General features: G+C 34.2%; 1 protein-coding gene across 3 annotated transcripts; it reads left to right on the top strand.

Annotated features, from left to right (window-relative positions):
* The first annotated feature begins 2,428 nt into the window (after positions 1-2,428).
* LOC108214713 (protein STRUBBELIG-RECEPTOR FAMILY 3) lies at positions 2,429-10,427 on the top strand. 3 transcript variants are annotated; one of them, XM_017386869.2, is made up of 17 exons: positions 2,429-2,575; positions 3,079-3,193; positions 3,488-3,617; positions 3,710-3,781; positions 4,218-4,283; positions 4,567-4,638; positions 4,743-4,814; positions 4,895-4,966; positions 5,050-5,115; positions 5,261-5,326; positions 6,361-6,797; positions 6,889-7,334; positions 7,983-8,248; positions 9,037-9,175; positions 9,305-9,441; positions 9,534-9,690; positions 10,037-10,427. In XM_017386869.2, exons 2-17 carry the CDS (start codon positions 3,082-3,084, stop codon positions 10,112-10,114), a joined length of 2,388 nt encoding a protein of 795 aa, XP_017242358.1. In that variant the 5' UTR covers positions 2,429-2,575; positions 3,079-3,081; the 3' UTR covers positions 10,115-10,427. The 3 variants fall into 3 exon arrangements, with proteins under 3 accessions (XP_017242358.1, XP_063946780.1, XP_063946779.1); XM_064090709.1 differs by lacking the exon at positions 2,429-2,575 and adding an exon at positions 2,688-2,712; XM_064090710.1 differs by lacking the exon at positions 4,218-4,283.
* Positions 10,428-10,576: the final 149 nt, after the last annotated feature.

The following is a 10,576-nucleotide window of genomic DNA, read 5'->3' as shown; positions in this document are numbered from 1 at the left end:
ACTTTCCGCGTTCTTATTCTGTAATCCTATTTACTATTTTCATGTATTTTAAAACGTAATAAAATATACAATATATCTTTTTTCTTGAGAATTAGAAAATATATATATATGTTAATTTGGATATTTTTTCTAAATAAAGGTTTGAATTATTAATTTCCATTCATAAAAAAGTTAAAATATTTGAAGTTATTTTATATACATTTTAAAACAAGCGTAAAAAATGAAGCGAAAAAGAGATATGGGACGAGTATTTGGTCGTTTGGGTGAGTCCTCAGTCGGTTCGATCCAAAATTGGTCGGATTAAACTGAATAGATCGATAAACGAAATTTCATATTTTCCCGAGCCAAAATTATATTATGGACTGAACCGGAACGAAACAAAATAATTAAATCTAGTCCGGTCCCGCCCAAAACAAACGAAATTATTTCAAAAAAAAAAAATTATATTATAATTTAACTTTCAAGATATGCTAAAAAAAATAATATTAATTAATCGCCGCCATTTCACCAACGATAGATATATTTGAATATGTAAATTTGATATTATAATTATAACTTACAAAATATATATATATATATATATATATATATATAGTGTGAATATATATATAAAATATACATACAAATTAATATTTATGTACTATTTGAGCTACTCCGTTTATTTGATCTAAATGAAATATCTTTTAAAAATCAGAATAAATTGAATTTTATTTCAATCTATTTAATCCGGACAAATTATATACTTATATATAATAAGCGTAAGGGAGATAATTTGGTCGCATGGTCCTATGGTCCAAAAGCTTATCATCCGTTGGATCGTATATTGAACAAATAACCACCGTTAGATTAGAATAAAATTAAATTATGTTCTATAAGGAAACTAACATCTACTTGCATGTTTATAATTCCTTTTCTGAATCCAAAACAAATTTTGTCTTTCATGTGTTTTTGGTTTTTTTTTAATCCAAAATAAATATTTCCTACAAATTTTAATTGTAGAATCGTATAAATCGCACCGTCACAAAATTATTTTTATCATCGGATCGTATATTGAACAAATAAGCACCGTTAGATTAGAACAAAATTAACTTTTGTTCCATAAGACAATTGATTTTTTTAAATATATAATTCTAATATAATGAAAAATATTCAAATCACTTTATAATAATTCTAATATAAAATACATTTATAAATATAATCTAATAGGAGTTGGCGTCACATATTCTACTTAAAATAATTTAAAATTTGATAGAAAGAATTTAATACTTTGGCATGATACATACAATTTTAATTTATTATTTATAAATTAATTTTTTTTCACACCATTTAAAATATATTTAAAAAGTTTATAAATAATTAAAAGAGCTTTTTTCATGAATACTCAAGTCAAAAAGAAATTTTGCCAAAATACAATCATTTTTTAAAACAAATTGCAAAAATACTGTCATTCAATTTTTTTTGCAAAAATACGATTTTGCATATGCAACCAAATCTACAACTACGAGCAACCACACTTTCAACTAAATATGTAACTTTTTAAAAAAATGCTAAAATTATATTGAGTTGCATAATAAGTTGCAACTAATTAAACTAAATGTCCCTACGGGATCAAAAGCAAAATCAACAAATATTGCAACCACAAGCAACCGACATTAACCAAAACTTCTTGGAGAGATGAGCATAACAAATCGCCACCAACATCCACTTTTAAGAGCTTCTACTTCGGCCTTTCTCCCCTCTCTTGGACTCATCCTGCGTGTGCCCGCTCTAATCACCGATCCAACAATCATCAAGAACACCATGAAGATTGTACTCACTATGAGTATGCCTAGAGTTTCGCGATCAGAGAAAGTACAGCCGAGATAATCACGGGATCGGAGAAAGAGATAGAGAGAGTGAAGAGAGAGGGAGAAGAGAGACAGATCAGAAGGGGAGAGGCAAGAACACGCATAGATTTTGAATTGAAAATGAAATGCTGACTTACACGTATAGATAAAAAGGGGACGAAGATGATGATGCTTGTGTGCCGTAGTTATGCAATTTCTTTAACCCAAATATTAAAGGTATCGTATTTTTGTAATAAAAAAGGACAGGTAGTACAATTGCAATTAATATGGTAATAAAGGGTATTTTTGCCAAATTCTCTAATTAAAAAGCTCCCGTGCTTTGCACGGGCTATAAGCTAGTACTCTAAATTTTCAGGAAATTACGATCCAACCAAATCTCAGCAGTTAGTTCAATGTTTCGATCCAGGTTCAGCTCACCTGTTTAATATAACAATTGATTTGTTCATGTAGTTACTGTAGAATCTTAATAGTGACACACGAAGCAAGAGCGCGTGGGTGACTTATATTTACCATCCTCGTTTCCTTACAACTTCGGCATAGGAAAGTAGAGAGATATGTATGACATGCACATGCTGCCACTGTAGTTTCTTTACACAAAAGTATATACTAATGTATACACACACTCTAATACAGTAATATATTCTACATACATACATATTCGTAGTTCGAAGCTCCTCTGCAACATTCTACAAGTCGTCTCCGCTGACTCTTTTTTTTCTCTCTCTCTGGTAATGCACTTAAGCTTGATTAAAATGATGAATTCTTCACTAATTGTAGTCTCCGCTAATTTTCCTCGTTAATTACCTTAACTTGATGATTAAACTCATACTTCACCTTTTTACAAGTCATTATAGTCATTTTTTTGGTATTTAATCATCCCCTTTTTTTTGTGAGAATTTGAAGATTATATTTATGTATATTGCTGTTTGGTTTTGTATCAATTGCCTATGCTGGGAATGATAAGTGCCCTTTTTGTTGTTTTTGTATTGTAATCACAAGTTCTGATTGTCTTTTTTTTCAGTTGTGCTAATTTACAAACCATTGGGTGATATTTAGTGATGAGTTGTGATGATATTGATATGTCTGATCATTCATCGTGGCTTCTTTTGTTTCTTTTTTCCGTTTGTCTTTAATAATGCATATAATTTGCTTTTTTTAGAGTTGTGTACTTGCGTTTTGTTGTTGAATTTTCGAGAATTTGATCAAACAAAGTGGTTTGCTGTGGTTCCAGTAAATGGGTGCACAAAGATCTCATATGAGTAACCTCAACCTTGTATATATCTTTCTGGAGTTGATCCTGATCTTTGAAGCTGGAACTTCATATGGCTTCACTAATCCCGTTGATGGTGAGTCTAGTCCTGTACCATTTGCGCATTTGTGATATATTCTTTGCTGATTTCGGATTTTATTACAAAAAGATCAAAGAACTTCATGAATAGCTAAAATATATATATATATATATATATATATATATATATATATATATATAAAATAAAATCTCGATAGTCTCCTGTTATGTTTGCTGTTTGCATATAAGTATAGATATTTTTTGGTTCATATTTGCTGACTTTTCACCTTCACTTGCTTAATGACATGAATATTGTATTAACGTATTCTGCAATACATTTACATTGAAACAGTTGCTGCTATTAATAGTTTATATATTGCGGTGGGTTCCCCTATTCTTCCTCGCTGGACTTCTGTTGGCGGAGACCCGTGTGGTGATGCTTGGCAAGGTGTTGAATGTGATGGATCAAACATAAGCTCAATGTATGAACTAACTTGAATGTGTCCCCTTTAATCATGGTAAATGTGTGTGCTGGACCTTTTATCAATCCTCTAACATATATATAATGTTCTAGAAAATATAATGTTGCTAATATGAACGGAGACCTGGGCGACAACTTGGGATCATTTGCTTCCATCAAAATAATGTAAGGGATCCCTCAGCTCATTTGCACAGCGTGCCTGCTTGTAATTTATGCATTTCTGTTTTCTAGTAGTGCACAAAATGTTTTTGAACTTTATGTTAATGTTTGGGACTCAAACATGTCTCAATATCTTTAAAGTTTAATCAGTAGGTCTTTACCCAGACTTACCTGAGAATGCTTAAAATCTTCACTTAGGTGAACTGACTTCTATAGAATTCCAAAATTCTGTAATTTAATCTTCATTTACTATGCCCAAACACTTTTCTATATGAAGTTGGTTAATTCCTTAGCATATGAACCTCATCTAATTGGAAGTTTGTCAGACCATTGGTTTTACCATCGCAATTTATTTAATTTCACATTTTCTCTCGAGAGTTATTAGGTATAAAATCTTTTTTCAGTTGTAGTTAATGGTTATGACAATTTGGTTTTTCGACAGCGATTTGAGCAACAACCAGATTGGTGGGACTATCCCAACAAATCTTCCCGTCTCCCTGCAACAACTGTATGTTCTTTTACGTTCCTTGCAAAGAGATGCAAATATTCCAATTATAATCATCCTAGTAAAAAATAGCTTAGTTCTGATGTCTGAATATATTGCAATAGCCAATAGCTTTGTTCTGACTTCTGATAATATAGTACAAGTCCTATCACTTGAAGAGAATAACTTATTCAAAAGACTTATCAAATACATTATCTTTGTAAGTTCATATAGATTTTGTCATGGGACAATGACCTGCTAATATGACTAATAGATGCAATAACATATGATACCTTACCTTTGGCAGTTATCTAGCAGATAACAAGTTCACCGGGAGCATCCCTGATTCTTTGTCATCCATGAATCAGTTGTCAGCCATGTAAGTCTTTTCGCCACCTTCCCCACCCCTGCAAGTGCCAGTTGCTCATGTTTGCTGGCTTCTTAGCTTCTTTAGTTATATTTTCTTTCTTCTTCTTGTCTTAGGTCTCTAAATGGCAACCAGTTGACAGGAGACATACCAGATTCCTTTCAGGGCCTAACTGTTTTGGTGAACCTGTAAATTCGTGAACTAAAATTTGTTATTTTGTAAGATTATTCTACTAGTGCTTTATTCATGAATACCTTGTCTCCTGCAGAGATTTGTCCAGTAACAAATTGACTGGACAATTACCACCTTCCTTGGAAGGTCTCTCATCTTTGACTACCTTGTGAGTGATTATCAAACATCCCAAGATTAAGGTTGCTTTTCTGTACACTTCATTTACATGAATACTAAGTTTTTAACTGGCAGCCGTCTGCAAAACAATCAGCTTTCTGGGACACTTGATGTTCTCCAAGATCTTCCCCTCAGAGATTTGTACTCTTCTTAACCATTTTGGTTTTGTAGCTACTATTGTTTAACTGCTTTTATAGTTTGTGTTTACTTTGGTTATATAGATTCTTATATTGTAATGAATTTCAAACAAATTGCTGAGGTATTTCCTTTGTTAATTTCTTCTCAGGAATGTAGAGAACAACAGTTTTTCAGGACCTATACCTGAGAAGTTGTTAAGCATTGCCATTTTCAAGTGAGAACTACACTGTTTCTTCTTTAACTTACTTTATTAGGTCATTTTATTGGCTGTTTTATGAAGGAACGAATTATCATTCTGTCAATTCCTTAGAACACTGACATGTTTATATGCTTTGAATCCCCTGATACAAATTATAATAAAAGAACTTATCAGAAATAATAGTTACTGACATGTTTATGTGAGTTTTCCAACAAGGGTATGTAATAGTAACTTAGAAAACAAAGGCCTGAATCTGTAATGGATTATTTAACCCAGTGAACATCAGAAGTTGCGACAATGATAAATTCTTTAATGTTGAAATTAATATAGTGCGATTCAGTTTCATGTTCATTCAGTGTTGGAAAACAATTTGTTAAGATAACTCAGGTCTCAGCTGTCTACTAGAGGAAGTCCGTACTCAGTTTTGTGCTCGAATAGTACTGATAACTGTCTTTGTAACTTAGTATGCCTCTTCATCTTTGGATATAGGTTATGGATTAAAGGACCAGATTCGTGCACGTGCACGCGCCCACACATTTATATATTAGCTGGACCTATATATAGTAAATTAATCTCTTTATAAGTATCTTTGCACTTCTTTTTGATAAAAAACCATGCTTATCCAAGCTTAGCTTAACGTCTACAGTCCTTAAGTTGAGGTCCAATACTATTGTACTTAGTATCTCGTAAACTACTGTTATCTGTTCTGTTGCTCGATTAAGATTATACTCTGACTTAACGCGCAACTGCCTTCCTGGGTTTGCAATCTGAAGTCGTGGGATATTTTCTAGTGAAAATAAAAAATCATTGTGACACATAGGCAGTACTTTTAGCTGATTTACTTCTGTAGTAACACATAGAGGTATATTAGTTTCAAATGTGTAAATCTACCTGCAAGTCTGTACATAAACACTTAGGTTTTCATGATTTCCTGACTATGGGTTGGGTGACAATGGCGTATGGTATTGACTGCAGCACCACATTGTCAAGATACATTCAGTGTGGCAGCCATACAACTTGATTGTTGCTAAACATAATAACTTTTGCAGATCTGATGGAAATCCGTTCAACACTAGTGTTGCTCCGAGTGCCCCGCCAACATCGCCAACAGGCTCGCCCACATTGCCAACAGCACGTCCACCTGCTCCACCATTCTTTAGAGTTCCGGCCTCTGGGCAAACACCGGAGAAGGCACCTGGAAATGAAACACCAAGTAGACCAGCCGATGGACCATCTGCAACTACGGATGCAAATTCAAAAAAGACTAATCAAAGTTCAAATACCAAGAAAATAGTCTGGATATCAATTGGTTCTGTTTTTTCGGTTGTTATTTTATTGTTATTACTAGTGCTTCTTATCCCAAGGTGTTGCAAAGAGAGAGGTGACAGGGTTCCCAGGCGGTATGAGATAGCTCCATATATTGGCAACAGAGAGAATCTTAGAGAATATGGATCCTTGGAACAACCATTTCATCAGACAGAAAAAGGTCTTAAGTTTTATTGGTTTTTATCCACTTGTATATAATGAAATTTGTGACTAGTTATCCTGAATATTAATGCCTTGAATTTAATTTCCAGGACCCAAGGTGGATTTAGTTAAACCCCAGGACAATTATCTAAAAGGACCGATAGTGTCAAGTTTAGCTCCAATGCCGAGAGAGGAGCTAAATGTTGATAAAATGAGTGCAGTACCAAAGGTTGAGGACCATGAGATTGATATGACCAGATTTGATTTTGACTCAATGTTGCCACCACCACCACCACCACCTCCCCCTCCATCTCCACCGCCACAGCTAGCCCCTCCAGCACCTCCACCAATGCCATTAAAAAGTGTCACTGTGAATCCAATTTTGCCAGCTCAGACTATTCCTGTAAATTCTTCGTCTGGACCTCTGCCTCCAACAACTGTACGGTCATACTCTATAGCATCCCTTCAGCAATATACAAATAGCTTTTCTCAAGAAAATCTCATCGGAGGAGGAATGCTGGGAAATGTTTACACAGCACAGCTTCCTAATGGAAAGGTCCACAAGAAATAAGTCTTCCAACTACTTTTAAGTCTTTTTAACAGTTTATTAAAAAAAGTACCCCCTCCGTCCCATCCAATTTTTTACATCTGGGAGGGAGGGAGGACTTGGCAATGCATTTTAAGGCTCGTATAAAGTATAGTTCCATAACTTATTTTCAAAATTTTCTTTTTCTGAATATAAATCAAAATATTAAACTTTTATTGAGAAAAAGAAAATTTTAAAAATAAGTTATGGAATTATACTTTATTGGAGCATTAAAATGTGTGCCGAGCCCTCCATTCCAAACGTAAACAATTGGATGGGACGGAAGGAGTAGTAATTAGTGAAGAAATGCAACTTGGGTGTAGATGGGTAGTATTCTGAGAGCATCTGAACTTGTGTAACATAGAATACTCGCATAGTTGTCCTCTTCGTATGACATGAGCATATTAGTACATATAATACATCAGATACTTGGTTGAGTTGTTCTTTTTTAAAAATTGCACAGAAGTTACTGCATTAGTTGATCGAAATATCACTTGTATCAGCATCTACTTTTTTTATGAATACTCTATCTCCCTCTCACAGACATGTGAGTGTTGTGACCTGGATGATAATGATAATTGCGTGTTTTGACATTCATGTTGTTGGGTGTATCTGCAGCTAGTTGCTGTCAAGAAGCTGGATAGAAGGGTTTCTAGTCAGCTAAAAGATGATAAGTTTCTTGACCTGGTAAACAGTATTGATAAAATTCGTCACGCCAATGTTGTTGAAATTTTGGGTTATTGTGCGGAACATGGCCAAAGACTTCTGGTTTATGAGTACTGCAGTAATGGGACACTTCAAGATGCACTACTTGCCGATGATGAGTCAAAACCTTCATGGAATCTTCGAATTAGGATGGCACTCGGAGCTGCGAGAGCTTTGCAGTAAGTATAGCAACCAAATTTACACACTTCACTAATTTACTGTATATCCATGTTACAATGTTTGGGATTTTTAACTTGACCATTATCTGCCTATAAGGATAGAATTACCTTCAGTAGTGTTTCTATGCACGAGTGCAGAATATAGGGAGAAACAACGGACGTAGAGTTATATGTTTATCAGCTTATAATGGAAGAGTCCTTTAAGTTTCCTTCAACATTTATACTTGTGGCATCACAAATTTCTATCTGCAACCTGGAGAGCTATCTGTTCTAAATTATTCTGCTAATGTTGATCCTACTTCTTCAGAAACTAAAATAGTATCATAGGCGAAGTATGGTAAATAATGTTGATCCTACTTCTTCAGAAACTAAAATAGTATCATAGGCTAAGTATGGTAAATAAAATTTATGTAAGAAGGAAGGGAATGGATTCCACGTGTCTCTGATGTATAAAATGGTCCCTGTTGACTCTTTGAAGTTATTTGCCAAACCCTAAAACATTATATGTTAGAGGCTTAGAGGACAGTATTTTATCATCAAACATCCAATCCAATCAATCGAAATTTTGAATAAGAAATTCGTGAGTCGACTTTAAATAGGGAATGGTGCTCTTATGTGATAGTATTAGAGAAGTAAAATACCAGAAAGGTAATGATAGAGTAAATTTGATGATATAGTTCAGAGATAAAAAAGGGTAAAATAAAATCTTGAGAGGCCAAAAAATTAGACTTCTGTAAACATCTGTTATGCATTGTTTATTAAACTACTATTTGATTTTTATGATGAAGGTATTTGCATGAGTTCTGTGAGCCACCTGTTGTTCACAGAAACTTTAAGTCTTCTAATGTTCTCCTTGACGATGAGCTTACAGTGCATGTATCAGATTGTGGTTTGGCACCTCTAATATCATCAGGCTCAGTCAGTCAGGTACAAATATATTTTAGCTTATTAAATTCTTCTCTTGCTTTTGAAGCTTTAAAACTACATATGTTTTGGTATTGAGTAGTCAAATGATTGAAAAGTAAAGACATCTACCTGTGTCATGTTCCTCTGCAGCTGTCAGGAAACCTACTTAGCACCTACGGTTATGGTGCTCCTGAATTTGAGTCTGGGATATATACTTCTATGAGTGATGTATACAGTTTTGGAGTCGTGATGTTGGAACTCTTAACGGGAAGAAAGTCACATGACAGGTAGAGCTACGCATTGAAGCAAATCTAGTTTATAATTTTATATTTAACTTCCTTTGGCAACAGTCTAATCTCTGACTGAATATTGTGTTCAGCACACGGAGCCGTACAGAGCAGTTTCTTGCAAGATGGGCAATTCCTCAGCTTCATGATATTGATGCATTGTCAAGGATGGTTGATCCTTCATTACAAGGAAAATACCCTGTTAAATCATTATCCCGTTTTGCTGACATTATATTTCGCTGTGTTCAGGTATATTCTTCATTCCTGAAAAAATGTTAATATCTTAAAAGAGTTGGCTGGTCTTGTTGTGGGAGAGTCTAAAATTTGAATGTCTTTGTATTCCAGGAATGAAATTATTTTCGCTAACCTTACGTACCTCCAGTAATGTAGAGTTGCTAATATTGCTATAAAACGAACCCTTCCCCTGTACACAGGCTGCTAATAATTGCTTCTATATTCTTAGTATAGGCAAGATTGACAATAATGTTTCATACTGCAACAATAATATTTATTTGTAGAAAATTAGATCTTTCAGTTACCCCACCACCACCTCTCTTAAACATTTTCTTCACTGTACCATGTTTTAATATTGCAGCCAGAGCCAGAATTCAGACCACTGATGTCTGAAGTTGTCCAGGATCTCCTACAACTTATAAGAAGAGATTTCGATTAAGCCTTAGAATTCAAGTACATTGGTGGTAAAGATACACACTTATAATTCATGAATTGCAACTTTGAGAGGGCACATCAGCGAAAATTGGCCTTGCTAGATCCGTAAACAAACATCAAATTCATTCATTAAAGGAGCCTACCACGCATGCAAGGCTATGGCATTCAGCTTCAGAAACTTTCTGGCAATCAAGTCTACATGTTCTTGTGGTAATTGTTTACTATAATCAATTTCATGTAAGATATCCACTAACCCATTTCTTTGTAAATTTTTATTTATAATCAAATCTTGATAGTGAAAGAGAATATTCAGAGTATCTAGGCACTGCAAGTCCAATGACACCCTTCTAGCGATTAGCATAAATAAGAAGTATTAACTAATTTGCCGTGTTTTGATTTTTACTTGGTAAATAAGAAATATTGGGACAAAAACAATTGTCGAAAATCTTCAAACGGGCTAAGGGTT

This window comes from Daucus carota, chromosome 3, assembly GCF_001625215.2.
Source record: "Daucus carota subsp. sativus chromosome 3, DH1 v3.0, whole genome shotgun sequence".
NCBI classification, from domain to species: Eukaryota; Viridiplantae; Streptophyta; class Magnoliopsida; order Apiales; family Apiaceae; genus Daucus; species Daucus carota.
Note: the sequence above shows the minus strand (reverse complement) of the source record. Positions and strands in the feature narration are given on the sequence as shown.

Coding starts and splice junctions, on each gene's coding strand:
- LOC108214713 (XM_017386869.2), top strand. CDS start 3,082: ATGGGTGCACAAAGATCTCATATGAGTAACCTCAACCTTGTATATATC. Junction 3,194..3,487: donor CTTCACTAATCCCGTTGATG/GTGAGTCTAGTC, acceptor ACATTGAAACAG/TTGCTGCTATTAATAGTTTA. Junction 7,335..7,982: donor CACAGCTTCCTAATGGAAAG/GTCCACAAGAAA, acceptor GTGTATCTGCAG/CTAGTTGCTGTCAAGAAGCT.